Below are 17,506 nucleotides of genomic sequence, written 5' to 3' on the forward strand. Positions count from 1 at the left end.
TTATACAGTTTCCAAAAGAAGCATGTATGTATCAATGAACAGTAATGAGACAAAGCACATACAACCTTCTGCACATTAGAACACCGGGTCCACAGAAATCTTTATTCTTTGTATTGAGCTGGCATCCTTATACCCAACTAGAAGCCTGAAGCTATGTATCAGTGAGTTTAAGAAATATTGTCTATAGATAAAACTAAAAAATAAAAATAAGGAAGGTCAACACTTAAGAGCACTTGATGCTTTTGCAAAAGTGAAATGCCAGAGGTGATTTCCAGCACTACTGTCAGAAACTTCCAGCTCAGAGTCACCTTGAACTCCAGCTCCAGAGGAGCCAACAGCCAACCAGGTCTCTGTGGGAAACTGCTCATGTGTGTACGTGCACATACGTCAAAATAAATAAATCATTTAAGAATGATATCCTCTCAGAAAAATTATGTGTCTTTAAATCACAATGTGTTTGATTCTGTTTCGATGAGGACTATTTTCCATTTAAATTCAGCAAAACTCTATTATAATTTGTCATTCAGAACATGCATTAGTTTTTTTGGAGCAGTTTATGTAATTCTGCTGTAGATTTTACCAGACTTGTGTCTATGGGTTGCCACAGTGTGAAAAACTCACTGTGTCTCAGTTCTCTCAAGACAGGGAGCTGGGAATGGGCCATTTAAAATATTTGATCATCAGATAGTCTGTCAGAACATGCTCAAAAACATCCTGTTAAGGATTTAGTATATACTTATAGTCACACATTAAAGTAAACACACAAAAACATAGTCCCATTTTAGAACTACAGAAAAAAAAAAAAAAACCTCAGGGTCACAAAAATCTGAAAAGGGTGACTTGTGATCTTTATATCTAATAATTAAAGCTTCTGTATTCTAAAATCTTGTTTTAAAAGAATACTGGATAAAGAAAAACATGTGTATATCACAAGAACCAAATGCCAATTTTCATATTTTTGTGTATGATCTGAGTTTTATTATGTTGTCAAAAGAACAAGGGTTATTTGATCAGATAAACACAGATAATCAGGCAGTACCCATGAACTTGGAAAATGTAAAGATCATTAGTCCAAGAGCAGCCTAAACAACAGAAGAATTCTGTCTGTCTCAAAGACAAAACAAAACAAAACAACAGCAATAATAACAAAAAAGCTAAACCAACCAAACAAAAAATTCAAAAAATAAAAAGCCTTGTCAATTTAATATCTCATGAAATCAAACCTCTTCATGTTTTATTAGCCTGTAATTGGAAATAATCACTGTTGGCACATGACTGGTAAACTTAGTTAATTACTGCTAACTGCATCGTGAAATCCACTAACTTGAATATTTCCATGTGTCTTTTCTCTTGTAGAAAGCAGAGATTGCTATTGCACCTCTGACAATCACGTTGGTTCGAGAGGAGGTCATCGACTTTTCTAAGCCTTTTATGAGTTTAGGAATCTCTATTATGATAAAAAAGCCTCAAAAATCTAAACCAGGAGTGTTTTCCTTCTTGGACCCTCTGGCCTATGAGATCTGGATGTGCATAGTGTTTGCATACATCGGTGTCAGTGTGGTCTTGTTCTTAGTCAGTAGGTTTAGTCCATATGAGTGGCACACAGAAGAGCCTGAGGATGGGAAGGAAGGACCTAGTGACCAGCCTCCCAATGAATTTGGCATCTTTAACAGCCTCTGGTTTTCCCTGGGTGCCTTTATGCAACAAGGATGTGACATTTCACCCAGGTGAGTATCAAAACGTCACTAGGTCTCTGGAATTCTGATTGTTCTCCACAATCTATTTCTTTCCTGGAGTCAGAACGTTTTCTGAAATGCAGGAAAATTTTCAATTCTCAGATCCTCCTTTGTATCACTAATTTCTTCTAAGCTACTACAAAAGATGTATGCATCACAGAAAGTAACTTCCTCAACAGAAAAGTCATTATGCAATCCACTGCCACTCCCCAAAATTATTCTGTAGTGTGATTTTATCCAGTGGCTTGACAATGTTAACAAAACTGTAGAATAGCACACACTTTCATGCTATCCCCTCTTCAAAAATTGTTGCTTTGTCCGTCATGATGATCCATCCATCAAAATTCATATTGAATTTAACTCAAGGAACATGAAGCAAGTTTTTGCTGTGGGAATTCTAAAAACATGAATAGGTGTGGTTTGTTATAGATGTGTATGGATTCTCATAAAGACATATACAGAAGCTGGGCATAAAGGGAAGATGTGACCATGTAAATTCTATGCTAATTTAGTAGCTCTGTTTGTACATGAGGAGTTGTGATTGTGGTTTCCTTCCTTTGGCGCCACTCAGTTACTGCATCTTCAAAACTCTAGATCATTACACAAAGGATGCTTTGTTTCTTCCTCGGAGCAACTATAATATGCAAAATATTGGATTTTATATTTGAACACATATATGTTTAGATGCAGGTGTGTGTGTGTGTGTGTGTGTGTGTGTGTGTGTGTAAACATATCTATGTTCCCAAAAGAAGATGCATTTTGACCCAATGCATCGGAAATTCAGACATCCCAGAAAATAACAAAAACCTGCTTAAAATTTTAAGACTCAGAGGCACTCAGAGACAAGTAGGAAGAATCAGGGCATACCAAGTTTTTTGAAATGAAGATTAAGCCAATGTTAAGTTTAAAATGTAGCAAATGTCAAGCTTCAAATCATAAAATATCTTATTTAAATTAGCAAAGAAGGTTGAGGCACCATAGAAAAATTCAAGTGACTCTTCACTCAAAACAAAAAGTGTTTAGGACTAGGGAGATTGCTCAGAGGGTAAAGGTGCTTGCCACCAAACCCAAGGATCTGAGTTCAATAGCTAGAAATCACCTGGTAGATGAAAATAAATAACTTCTTCAAACTGTCCTCTGCCCTCTTACATATGACATTAGTGAACATGAGCACATACCCACACATAAATAAAAAAATGTAATTTCAAAATTTAAAACTATTTGGCATGAATAGTGACTTGCCTACCAATAATACCAGCACTCAGGATGCTGAGGCAGGAGAATTGATCCAAGTATAGGAAAACTTTGCTATATAGTCTCAGGCTAACCTGGACTACATAGTTAGAGAGCCTATGCCTTCATCGTAAGAATGAGTAAAATACATTATTAACATTCTTTCCTGCAAATTTAAAATTTATTTCATTTAAACTTTCCTTCTGAGAGTTATAACTCATATGCACATTCTTAGTAGACATTGTTATGTCAACATAAAAAATACTTTTAGGCCGGGCGGTGGTGGCGCACACCTGTAATCCCAGCACTCTGGGAGGCAGAGGCAGGCGGATTTCTGAGTTTGAGGCCAGCCTGGTCTACAGAGTGAGCTCCAGGACAGCCAGGGCTATACAGAGAAACTCTGTCTCGAAAAAACCAAAAAAATCTTAAAAAAAAAATACTTTTAGGATATCTGCTCAACTCAAAGGTAAAAGTTACTTGGGACTCTGTCTTCCAACCTGGCCTGCATGGCATCTATTAGATCTCAGATGGGCTTCCCCTCGGCCTCTGGGCATTCCCTTTGCTATCTGCCAGAGAGAAAAGTTCTGCATTTCTGCCAATAAAACAATAAATTCAATTTGCCATGTCTTCAGTGACACATTTTAGTAATAATGTGAAGGACATTATTATTAAATAGACTAGCAGAAAATTGCACAATATCTAAGTTTGTAGCTTTTAAATATGACTAAGAATTGGTGATAATTCTTTCTTCTTTTTGGGTTTGAAAGGGGAAAACTGTGTGATCTTCTCCATACTTAGATCCCTGTCAGGTCGGATTGTTGGCGGCGTCTGGTGGTTCTTCACACTCATCATTATCTCATCCTACACTGCTAATCTGGCTGCATTCCTGACAGTAGAGAGAATGGTTTCCCCCATAGAGAGTGCAGAAGACCTGGCCAAACAAACAGAGATTGCCTATGGAACACTTGACTCGGGGTCAACAAAGGAATTCTTCAGAGTAAGTCACAGGGAAAATAACAGCACCTTCATAGTTACAAATTCTGGACAATGTTTATGACAATTATGTTATGACCTAAACTGGTAAAGATTAGAAGACACATTGGCAACAGCTGAGTTTGGTACTTAATATGTCCTCATGGGTTTTTATAATCATAATTTTAACTTGCCAAAATTGTTTCACAGCAAGAGCAAGCCTGGCCTTTCTAAGAAATAACAGTAAAAAGATAAGAAAGGTTATGTTATATAAAATATGATTTACCCAACACTCCTGTGTTACTCATTCTCTGATGGTTTTACTTTAGGCAAGTTCAATATTTTGAGGCCAAGTATATAAGAAGGAAGGAAACATTTCTGTTAAAGACTGCGTTTAACTTACTGAATTAGACCCCCAAAACCTCAGTGGCAGACTATGCTGTTTTCTGAACCGAATATATTAGTCTGTAATCTATTCTGTAGCTCTCATTTTTTTCAAAGTAATGGGTTTTCTTTCTTACACAATCCTATTGGCAAGAAAAGTACCTCATTAGCAGTTGTTTGAGAAACTCTACAATGATGGCTTTGGGGATCTTGTAAGGCTGTGTGGGATTTATATTGGGTGATTTTTGTTTTGCTGTAAAATGTTTCAAAGTGAAAACATGTGTGGATGAGGTCCCTTCTGCTCTCTATCACTGAAGCACCAGTTTTGTTGGGTTTTACTTTTTCAGTTGTTCCATTTGGGAGTTAAATTGTTTTTAACCTTTTTAAGATTGGGTTTTATTTTTGTTTGTTTACGTTTAAAAAGTAACTGGTTTGGCTGTGGGATTTTTTTGTTCATATGAGTTATTATACTTTGTCTTTATCCATCCATCTCTTTCCCCTACTGTCCTCCCCATATCCCTCCACATCCCTTTCTATTTGCCCTCTCCTATGTCCAGACACCCCTTCTTTTCTGTGACCCCTGCTGGTTTGGCTCTGCTCAGGTCTACAATACTTACTTAGCAATGTGTACACATAGGCATTGCCAGCTCACTTTTTAAATTTGGGACGAAATATTAAAAGGTAGCCAAAGTTACATTTGCATAGATATTTAAATAGTTGGTAATGAATATATTTTGTATTTAATATCAAGTGTTTGAAGACAATAGGTGGTAAATTATTTGGAATGTTAGAAATGTTTCATTATTTTCTAAGCTTTTTATTTGAGAGCAATGATAGCTTAAGTTTCATATTTTTAAACAGCATCTGAGAGAGTTAAATATGTAATGTTCTCACTAGCTTGAAAACAAACACAACCAAATGTGATACTCTGTGTTTAGTTTTAAATTTTCCCATATTTCACTGAGGTACCTTTTAAGAAGAGAATTTTTATTTTCATTTTGGTTATATAATATTACAAATATTTACATAAATCTAAAAGAACAAATCTCTCAAAGCTTAAAGCAAAGAAAACAATGAGCATTGTGCTAATTGTTGAGCATTAGTGACAATGTTGTGTAAAACTCTAAATGTTCTAAAAATATTTGCAAATTTTTCTGAATTGTTAAGTGATTGTCATGACAGAGGACTTTATTAGCAATACTGTACAGACAAAGTCATTCAGCCAAGCATTCTCTTACCTTAATGAAGAGGTGAGTTTCCTCATTTTTGTCTGGAAACCGATCTGCATCACAATAGAATGCGGCCACTCATCTTTCACTGAGCAGTGACAGATCATGCTCACTCAATGACACTATGTGCTGGTTCATCATTCAACCTTGAGTAAAGACAGATCATGTTGAAACCTTTCAAAACCCAAACAACAACTCACCATAAAGCTCTTGAGCAGCCCACACCATGCAAAGACTAACTCCTTAATCGTTTACAAAGCTTTGTTTTTCCTATTCAAATCTGAAAACTGGTGAAGTAGCTAAGAGGCTATATTAATAAGACAAGAGGGAACATGGAAAGCTGCTTCCATCATCTTCCTATACAAGCCCTAGCCCCTATCAAGTTTCTCTTTCTTTCCCTCTTTCTCACCTTCAGTTTTAGTGAAAATAGGAAGATTTTCATAAGTGTGGATATTTCTTTTTGCAGGATACTCCAAAGGCTAATGGGACAACAGAGTAATTTTTCCAGGCAGAACACTTTGAGGACTGTGTACATTTGGTTTTTTTCATTTAAAAAGCAAACGAACAAAGGACTCATTTCCTACTCTGTTTGCCTCCCTCCATACCCATTCATGGTGACCTGGTTTAAAAAACCATTTGCCTGATAAGCAGAAAAAACAGGATGTGAAGGGCATTCCTGTACTTGTCAGAAATGCTTTCTTATAGGTGGACAGTAATGGCTCATCTGTCAGTTCCACTTAGCCACTTCAGGCAGTGAGTGACCCACACACAGCACTCCACAAGAAAGTACTGCTATTATCAGCTGCGAAAGCAGCATGGGCCGTGTACAGGGGACCTTTGCTGCACACCATTATAAACTTGCTATACTTGGAGTCCTGCATACTATGTGAAGTATAACCATGATGCTATTTCTAAAGCATTCTACATGTCACTCATGAAGCCGTGCTGTTCAAATGCTTTTACTTTACATATGTGACCCAGACACATTGGTTTCACTTCAAAACAAATTGGATCATCTGCCTACTTCAGTCATCAGCACAACGGAAGAATAAGTGAAGTAGACGACTAGCTTAGGGCTTAAAATTTTATCAAGCAAAACACAGATGAGATCTCCTCAGAACACGAGCCCTGCTACCCACATCACTTACAGAGAGAAAGCAACTAAACATCCATTAGAATGCATGACATACATTTTCTATTAAGTGCAAGTATATAAAATACTTTATGTGTGAGGAAGGAGGATAGCATCATTAAAACTCCAAGGATTGTTTGAACTAAGACACTGATGCTCTAAATTAGAAAGATTCTCAGGCATTGCTGCATAATAACAATGAAACAAGCAGATCTGACATGTCTAATTTGAAAAATTACTTTTATGTCATCTTTACTTTTTACCTTCGGCATATCTATTTCCCATCCCTGATTTTTTAAGTAGACTCTACAATTGAAAGATTTGGGGACTTAGAGTGTCCATGACTGTTGCATTTATTACCTTGCTGGGTCTCCAGGATGTCCCTCATTTCAGCCCTTCTCATCAAATTTATAAATATTTGCTTGCTCTCATACAAATATGAAAAAATATGCAGCACCCCAGAAAACCATGGGTAGGGGTGTTGTTTCTAGCTCTCTGCCTTCCACACCCCTCATGCTTTTTCCACATGTATGATCTTGCCAATCAAAGTCAATGTTTCTAAACTTTGCCACAGTGGCAAGACAGATCCAGCATTTGCCCATGAATGTGCTTTCATCTGACCTCTGACCTCTTCCCACTGAGGTAAGCTGTGCCCTTCAGAGCCCTGTTTATGAGTTCCTAAAGACATCATAATCTAACATCATAAATCCAACACTGTATGGATTCATCTTTTTCCCCCCAAATTTTAAGGAAACTTAAAAGTGGATTTTCAGAGCTAGATGAGTCCTTTGTGGTTAAATCACCAGAACCACCCTAAATGTAGGTGGCTAAACCTGAAACTTGAACCTTTGGAAGGTAGTGAGACAGGAGATTCCCCAGAGAAAATTGATTAGCAAGACTCTGGTTTGGCCTGAGATGCCTTGGTTCAATGAATAAAGTGGAAAAGTGATCATGGATAATCTCCAATACCAACCTCAGGTTGGCACATGCACGTACACACAAATGCACATAGAGTTCCACTTGCACATGTTCCCACACACATAATATCATTTGTATGCATACATATATCATAAACACATACATAAAGTGAAAAGTGAGCATTCAAAAAATATTGATGGCCTTAAAACTTTTAATGCTAATTTTTCCCCATTCTGCTCTTTGTATTTGCTGTCTTATTCTTTAGATGTAGTGTTCAGCTGTAACTGCAAACTGCCAAGTGATTAGCACTTTCCTTGTTTTCTTAATTTTAAAAAAATGAAGCTAAGGAGACAGTTCAGTTGGTAAGACTCAGGCCATACCCGTTGAGCCTTGTGTTGCAGACTTGTAATCCCAGGCCTGGAAAGACAGGACTAGCAGGTTGTTAGGGCATACTGTCCAGCCAAACTCGCCTGTCAGACTCTGAGAGGCCCTGCCAGCATCTGACTAATACAGGTGCAGATACTCACAGCCAACCATCAGCCTGAGCCTGGGAACACCATAGAAGAATTAGGAGAAAGTCTGAAGGAGCTGAAGGGGATTGCAACCCTGTAGGAAGAACAAAAATAATAATTAACCAACCCCCCTCTGAGCTCCCAGAGACTAAAACACCAACCAAATAGCATACATGGATGGATCCATGGCTCCAGCTACATATGTGGCAGAAGATTACCTTATTTGGCATCAATGGAAGGGGAGGCCCTTGCTCCTGTGGAGGCTTGATGCCCCAAGGATAGGGGATTCTAGGATCATGAGGAGGAAATGGGTGGGTGAGTGGAAGGGTGGGGGAGTACCCTCATAGAAGCAGGGGAAGGGAGGATAGGATAAGGGGTTTTCAGAGGGAAAATGGGGAAAGGGGATAACATTCAAAATGTAAATAAATAAAATAACCAATAAAGAACAACCAGACTCAAAGAACAAAGTGGATGGGACCCAAGAAAAGACACCCAAAGTTGACATCTGACCGCACACATATGTTCATGCATGCACAAAAGTATGTTTATGCATACTCACACACAATAATAAAAACTAACTAAAATTTAACTTAAAATTCAAAACAATTTAAGTAAATTAAATAGTATGGGTAACAAAGGTAGAGAGAAGTAAATTATAAAAATAAATAAGCTTCTTGGCCAGAGTCATGGAGTTAAAATGAGTGATGCCAAAATAAAGTGTGAAAACAAAAACCACTTGTCTTTAAAACCCTGTGTAGTATTCTACTTGTTGATTTTGTCAGAGTCAATCCTAAAATGTGTTAGTCATCTGGAACTCGAATATTCTTCAGAGGGTACTCAGTTCATAAAGTGCAGTACTTATTTTCTCTCCCTTGAATGTTCAAGGATCTTTTGATCAGTTTATATATGTATATATACATATACATTTAAAGCTACATATAACTTTAAATATATGTTATATATAATGTTTTATACATGATATAAAATAATACATATAACTATTATATATAACAACTCTATTACAACTCAAACGTATATTGTATGTAATATACATAACATATACATACACACATATTTACACACACACACACACACACACAGCAACTCTATTAACACTCAAATATAGAGCTGAGAAGAGTTTTTCAGAAGCAAAAATGAGGTCTGACCTGGTCCTTTTCAGCTTCCTTATGAATGTGATAGAACATGGAGCTTTAAAGATTCAAGACTTTTCAGGACCCTTTTATTTTCAATAACATCAAAACAATATAGAGTGAAATGGTAGAGCATAATAATCATCATGGCAAGTAGTCCATGCTTTTTAAATCATCACTATAAATGTCTGGCACTTGGTTGATTTCTTAAAAGAATTTTAAAAGTTTAGTTTTCCAATTTCTAGAGTTGGGTTTCTCCCATGCAAACTGTAACTGATAATGGAATGGCCTAAAAGACTTACAGTGACCTCACTTCTGTCTATATTAACATGCTGTTCCCTTCTTTCCTGTATTTAATTTTATTTGCATTTCCTCCAGAGATCAAAAATAGCAGTATATGAAAAGATGTGGACCTACATGCGATCCGCCGAGCCGTCTGTGTTCACTAGAACTACAGCTGAGGGCGTGGCTCGTGTCCGCAAGTCCAAGGGCAAATTTGCCTTCCTCCTGGAGTCCACGATGAATGAATACATTGAGCAGCGAAAGCCCTGTGACACGATGAAAGTGGGAGGAAACCTGGATTCCAAAGGCTATGGTGTAGCAACGCCCAAGGGTTCCTCATTAAGGTGGGTGGAGTAGTATAACAATAGAAAATGCATTGTTATAGTATTCCACCTTCCCTGATGTCCCTGAAAGAATACTTTACTTTCTGTGTAAACATAGTGTGTTTGTTGCTTTATTTTGTTTTTCTCCATCTCATACTTTTGATCAGCAATCAGGTAAAACCAAATTTTTTATTTTGATTCTAAAATGATCATAGTTGACATTAACTTTTGAAGGCCATATAAAAACCAAAGTGGTTGAACACTAGCTCCCTGCAGTAGGCCTAAATCATGGGTATTGCATTTTTTCTAGATCTCATCAACTTTTTCTGTTGTTTTGCCCACCAAAATTGATGCTGCCTGCTGCCATTGTATCAGTAATGATTCTGCATTTTATCATTGTGTTTAAACATTATCTCTGGTAGCCAGACTCTGAGTAAGAAAGAACCCACTCCATCCCAACAGAGAGTGTCTGTTTCCATTTCAGCGTTTCATTTAGTATGACATCATTCGCATCCAGCCTATGTTGAGGGTGCATTGGAACTGTGCAAATCACATCCACATATAAAACCAACCAGACCCAGATAAAAGGGTAGGCTCTGGCTTTATAGTGCTTACTCAGGTTACATTCCCATCTATTTTAAAGGGAGTATGATGTGAGTAAGATCTGTAAAGTTAGATCAAGTATGACACAGAAAGATATGTAGATAGATGCTATCAAGTGGCTCACAAGAAAAGCATTACCTTTATGTAACCTTTCACTCTTACAGAAATACTGGTCAATACTGCATCCTTTTGGCTCTTGACATAGAAAATTCATGATTACACTCAGGAGGCAGAATTCCCTATTTTACTTAAGTAATAAAAGCTACTTTGAACCTACTGGGGCTAAAGCAAGTCCTAACTGACACAGCAGTCTGGTCTCAGTGCTGCTTAGGAGAGAAGCACAAAGTGCAGATTCAAGAGGAAATCACAGTCCTTGCTAAAGGGCTTAACCAAGAAGCTGGTCTTGAGAAGTGATGTTTCTGGTAAGCCATTGAAAACTGAAGGTAATTAGAATTGTACTATTGCCTGGCCACAATGAAAGCAACACCAGTGTTCTGTAGTTGTTTTCATTGGCTTCAGAAGGGGAACTGCAATGTACATGGGCTGGGTTGGGCAAGGGGTGAGATATCTGTTTGAGAAACAAATATGGATATGGGGAAGGGTTTGTTGTGGGGAGGGTACTCTGTGAACTGGAAACTTTAAAGGAAACAGTTATAAAAAGCAGTCAGTAAAGGCAAATTTGAGTATGGGTTCTGGCAGCTCTGTTCTCTGGTTTGTTTGAACAAACATCCCATAAAAACCTAGAGAAGTAATTAGGGAACCTTCAAACTAGTAAATTACCCATAACGGAGGCCTAACTAAAAGAATTTCATCCATTTAGAAACTAAACTGCCACCAGGATGTTTCAACTTTGTCGATATACCTTGTATGAGATATTATAAAAAGCATACAATTTCCATTCAGTGAGATATCAGATACCCTTCTGTGGAGGTAGATGTACAAGAACACCTTAGTGTAAGGATCTTTCAAGAAATAGAAAGGAAAAAGCCACCACTATGGTATATATGCCATAGTGGTGGATATATATATATACATATATATGTATGTATATATATATCCATGGCCAAGCTATTGATTACATTCACTGGCTGTCTCTCTAATTCTCAGTGGATATAGCTGCTTTGTCCTCTATTTTGTGGTTTCTGATAAAGTCAAGCTTCTGAAATTGAATTTGGCCCTAAGATACGGGTGCGTCTGTCTCCCATTGATGGCTACAGACTTTCTTCTTAAATGTGCCACTTTGTCAAATCAACACTACAGGCATTGTTTGGCACAACGCTGAAGGGCTTCATCTGTCTAGAACTGTATAATAATGAGTGATTGGCTTCCCCCTCTTTTCCTGTTCTTGCCTAGATCTTGTTAATGAGGCATCTGTTAAACTCAGCTTCCTGGATGTGGATTTTGTTTACACATTTTGTTTTCTGTATATCATAGTTTCCTGAGCAAGCTGGCCCCTGCATGCCAAAGCCATAGCCATGTCTTCAAGAGCACTGGAAAAATACTGAAGGCTAAATGCATTCATCTTTCCCCTAACTCCACTCTTCTATCCCCAAGCCCTGTAAGCAAGAGTGGCCTATTAAACTTCTCATTCATCTTCCCCTAGGAGACTTCTCTTTCAGGAGAGGCAAACCAATACAGATTTGAATTAATAATCATCTTTTGTATACATTATTTCATTTGTAGAAACAAGTTCACATTCATTGCATTCATGAAAGCAAAATCCAGAAGGCACTGTCATTAGGTGTCCATGAAACCTGTCTTACTTAGCAGAAACTTAAGTCTATTTTTTTAAACTATCTTGTCTTTGCATTAATTTTTCTGCTTATGGCAAGACTTGTATTTCATTGTAATTAACTGGGACTTCTTCACAAACTCTGTTCTGATTTACTAAGCAATGTGAAGCTTTAGAAAAGATAAAACAGTTATATTTCCTTCTGTGTAAGCATAAGCAGATAAGACTGGCAGATAGCTGGCCATGTTACTTTCATCTATAGTTTTAAGCTTCTATATCTTACTATTTGTTCAAAATGCAACAAAATAAATGTAACAGAGAAGAGAAATAGGGGACATATAATCAAAATAGACAGTCATGATTTTGTTCTTTGAGCTTTAAAGCAAGTACAGGCAAAATCATTATAAAGAATGAATGCATCAGTGACAAGTCTAGAAAATGTCACTGTAGGGGCTGCTGTGTAGCTCAGCAGTAGAGAGCTTAAATAGCAAGCAACAGGTGCAAGCCCAGATAATAAAATTGTACCAGGTGACCGGGTATAAGTGGAAAACAGTGAAAAACAGACCCTTTTACTGTTAATACAGATTTAATTTCAAAATTTTATTCACTGGAGATATATGCAAATCCTTAAAACATTAAGCTTTAACTTATAGACAGCTCTGAAACTATTATTGCATTTTAACATAGATTCTCCAATTCTTAAATGGTACAACAATGCCAGGTATATTGATCTTTATATTTCTTCTGAATCGTTTTGTACATGCACATTACTGTGTAAGGTTCTCTGCAATCCACAGCCTCCTTCTCTTCTCCACTACTCTGGCTACTGAAAATCACTCTGATAAATATTCTCTGATTGGCAAATTCTTAAAGATTATTTTGAAATATGTATTTCTGGAGGCATTATAATGAAATATAATTAATATAAAGTATAATGAGAGATGTTTATTTTAACTTTAATGTCAATACCATCAACACTATGACCTTTACTTTCAAACTTACCATTGCTCAGATTACTTTGATGAAAACTGGCCATAAATATTTATACCGCAATAACATTATATTTATTATTTTGAAAATGCCATCAATTTTACTACATCCTCTATACTATTTTAATTACTATGCTATCAACTATGCCATGTGATAAATAAACCTCTTAAAAGTTGTTTAGGTTGATTCAGTTAACAAGACATTCAGGCTATTATGCAGGTTTTAGGTGAAAATTTTCTTTTTCAAATACTCATATTCTCTAGCATCTTTACTAACCATCAAGGAATTAATAATGAATATCATCTACACATTTCTTCTGGCTTTACATTTGATCCAAATATCTGAAACTAAATTAAAATCCTGTAGTTTCCAATTCTTTGATTAGCAATAATAATTCCCATGTAAAATTTATCTTCTCTGAAGATGGCTGTAAAACTGTGTTTCAAATAGACATTTTTTTTTCTGACACCAAAGAAAAGGGATGAATTCTGAAAAAAACAAATGCCTGGTTGAACTTGGAAATGCTCAGCTCATCCTAGCAAGCAAGGCCTATCATGGTTCCTGTACAGTAGGTACTTGCAAACTCCCAGCTGCAGCATAGTGGCAGGGGTTGGGGGGGGTGTAGGGGTAATAGAGTACTAAGAATGGGAAGTAGAAAACTCTGTCTTGGACTTTTTCTTTTCTTTTTCTATGTGTAGCAGAGCCAGTGGTTTTATGGGATGTTTGGACCAAATTACCTTTCACGTTCTTTCCAGGGTAGATAAATAAAATAATATTTTAACATGTTTGTGAAAGATGTATTATACTATAGAACATTTTACAATGTAAAATTTGTAAAACATACTTTATCATAAGTTCAGATGCACTTAAAATGTTTGAGAGATAGAGTTTACTGAATGTTGGGTGAGAATCAAAATATTGTTTTTATGTCAGAATTAAGTCAACTTTTAGTATTTAATATAATTGTAAAAAACCTTAAAAGTACAGAAGCATGAGGGTGGATAATAATATCACTGAGTTCCAGTTAGCCATAATTTAATATTTATTTCTTGAGAAATGATACATTATGGATTTCTCAGAAAAATATAATTTTAATGTAGTATTTCCTTAATTTTTTTCAGAATGTCATACATGTATATGATATATTTTGATCAGATCTACTTTGCATCCACTACTAATTCCTCCTGGACCCTCCAACATGACTCCTTTACAATTTCATATTCTCTTTCATTCCTCTAAGCCCTGGCCTTGAAAGCATAGGTGTGTAGGCATGTACTGAAGCAGTGCCCACAACCCCAAGGAAAAACTGTCCTTCCTCCTCCAGTAATTATCAACTGCCTATATAGAGCCTTAGCTAAGGGCAGGACCTTCAAGAGAGACTTTCTCATGTTGGAATTTTAATTAGCTTGATCTTTAACACAAATTTTTTATAATAAGTATTATGGCAAAAATGCTTGTGCAAAAAAAGATCCTCTCTATTTCTGTTTGACATTTGAACAGATGCTCCAGCAAAGTAGGCTGTTGTGATCCCATTATGTTTTGGTTATTGTGGTGAGTTGGACAGGTTTGACCCCTCCACCATAGATTGATGGGTTTACATGCTTGGCCCATAAGGAGTGGTACTATTAGGAGATATGGCCTTTTGCAGGAAGTGCATCACTGTAGTGGTGGGCTTTGAGGTTTCTTATGTTCAGGATCCACCCAGTGCAGAGGAGACCCTCCTCCTGGGTCCCTAAGGAAGGCTGTCTCCTCCTGGCTACCTTTAATAAAGATGTAGAGCTCTTGGCTCCACCAAGTCAGTCTGCATACTGCCCTGTTTCCCACCACTATGATAATAAATGGAACCTCTGAAACCTTAGGCCAACCCCAATTAAATGTTTTCCTTTCTAAAAGTTGCTTTTTCTAAAAGTTGCTTTCATCATGCTATCCCTTCACAGCAATGGAAACTCTACGACTGAATCAGTACCAGGAACTGAGGTATTGCTGTGATAGGCATGACCATGATTTCGTTAGGAAGAATGTGGTTTTGGGGACTTTGGAAATCTGTGGAATGTTTTAAGTGGGGCTTAATGGGTCATTTTAGTAGAAGCATAGAAGACAGTTGTGCTGAGGATGATTTGAACTATAAGGACTTGGCTCAAGAGGTTTCAGAAGAGAAGAATTTTAGTATGTGGCTTTGAGAATGTTTGTGTGATATTTTGGTCAAGAATGTAGCTGGTGTTTTCCCTTAACCAAAGAGTCAGTCTGAGGCTCAAATGAAGAGATTCAAATTAATTGCATTGAAAATGGAAGTCTCAAAAAAGCCTAGCATAGACTCTGCCCTATGATTCATTCTTATGAAGTGTTTTGAGCAAACATAGCCAAACTAAGAAAGAAAAAATACAAAATATATGGTTCAAAGTTTAAAGGGGTACCAGAAAGTAGAATGGAGCTGAATCCTGTGTTTAAGGATATTAAATGGTTTAAGGGAGTAGTGACCTCAGGCCAAGATCCTACCCTGCTAAGCCTATTGTTTATACATTTGCAGTTAAACAAAAGGTAGTTATATCATATTAGAAGTTATTATGACAAGATTATTGTTTTTATTTGAACATAAGGAGGTATGACTATGTGCTAGATTGCCAAGGGATGGATTATGATGCCTATTCTCCATTGTCAACTTGACTATATCTAGAATGAACTAAAACCCAGGCCTTATAAGGATCATGTGAAAAGACAAAGAAAAGCTTAGGTGTAGGCACGGTGGTACACACCTTTAATCCCAGCATTCAGAAGACAGAGGCATGCAGATCTCTGAGTTTAAAGTCAGTGTACAGAGCAAGTTCCAGGACAAGTTTAGGCAATAATGAAGATTATTGAAAATGGAAACTGGTGGAAATGTAATAGTGCTACAGAGGCCAGAGGACAAGTGACTCAAGCCCTTTGGAAGATGCAAGAAGATCAAGTATGGATTCGAAACATTGAAACAAGTAGCTAGTTGAAGTTGTGTTAGAGACTCCATGCTGTTAGAGATGCCAGGCCCATGGGATATCTGCTAAGAAAATCTGATAACAGGAAGTAAAACCAGTCTAAGAGAAAGAATTGTGTTCCACTCAAAAAAAAAAAAAATGAAAGGAGTTGGGTGTCATGCATGGAGATGCAGAGTTTGAAGTTTGTCCCATTAGGTTTTGGTGTTGCTTTGGTCCAATATTTTGTCATATGAAGTTTTGGTGTGGATTCATATTCTGTGATATTGGAAGCATGTGATCTGTTTTTGCTATTTTGATTTTATAGGGGATTACAGTTAAGAGTTCACATAAGTCACAGAAGAGACTGAACTTTGGACTTTTAAACATTGTTAAGACTGTGATGGACTTGGAGGACTTTTGAAATTGAGCTAAATGCATTTTGCATTATGTTAAGACTACAGGCCTATGGGAAGCAAGGAGTGGAGAGTGGTGATTTGAATAGGTTTGACCTCCATTGACAAATGTATTTGAAAACTTGCCCCATAGGAAGTGGCACTATGAGGAGGTATGGCCTTGTGGGAGGAGGTGCATCACTCTGGAGCGTTAGTGGGCTATGAGGTTTCCTATGTGCAAGCTCCTTCCAGTACAGAGGAGAATCTCTTCCTGGCTGTTTCAGTAGAACTCTCAGCTCTTCCAGCAGCACGTCTGCCTGCATCATGCCATGCTTCCTACCATGACAATGGACTGAACCTCTGAAACTATAAGACAGCCCAAATTAAATGTTTTATTTTATACCTTGGTCATGGTGTCTATGATCATATCATTGGAAACCCTCACTAAGATAAATATAGTCTACCTGGCTGAGAATTAAATGAACAGAACAAAATGTTTTTGCACCTTTTATCATTCACAGACACACAGAAGCATGCAAACCCCCCCTGGTGATGTACTTAATGCTTCCCACTTCTCTATAGTAAGGCTGGTGTTTACTGTGAGTACCAATTATTTTATATTCACAAATTAGCATGACATGTAGTAAACACATTGGTGTTGTATGTGTCCTGGGGAAAATAATGACATACTAAGACTCATATATTCCATTCTTCCTTTACCAGATGTTTGAGGTCTATAAAAAGATGGAAGTTTCTGCAACTATTAGAAATTTGAAGTTTTAATTTAGCTTTACTCTAATGAAAAAAAATGGCTAGAATAGCATCTCCCTTAAAGAGGAAATAAGCGTTCTTCTCCTACATTCCTGAATGATATACTATCCATGGCACATTTTGACTTTTCCCCCATTCCTCTGATACGTAACCCTATAGATGGCTTCTGAGTTGAAGCTGAGTTTTTTCCCAGCTAAT

The 17,506-nt window shown here is 37.1% G+C and overlaps 1 protein-coding gene across 1 annotated transcript in view; it reads left to right on the top strand.

Moving 5' to 3' along the window:
• The window catches only part of LOC127689862 (glutamate receptor 4), a 105,886-nt gene that overhangs the window by 70,056 nt on the left and 18,324 nt on the right, over window positions 1-17,506 (top strand). Inside the window, exons 9-11 of the mRNA XM_052189418.1 lie at window positions 1,357-1,727; window positions 3,768-3,966; window positions 9,646-9,893. Coding sequence (XP_052045378.1) covers window positions 1,357-1,727; window positions 3,768-3,966; window positions 9,646-9,893 — 818 coding nt within the window. The remainder of the gene's footprint in view (window positions 1-1,356; window positions 1,728-3,767; window positions 3,967-9,645; window positions 9,894-17,506) is intronic.

Source organism: Apodemus sylvaticus, chromosome 7, assembly GCF_947179515.1.
Source record: "Apodemus sylvaticus chromosome 7, mApoSyl1.1, whole genome shotgun sequence".
Classification (NCBI taxonomy): Eukaryota; Metazoa; Chordata; class Mammalia; order Rodentia; family Muridae; genus Apodemus; species Apodemus sylvaticus.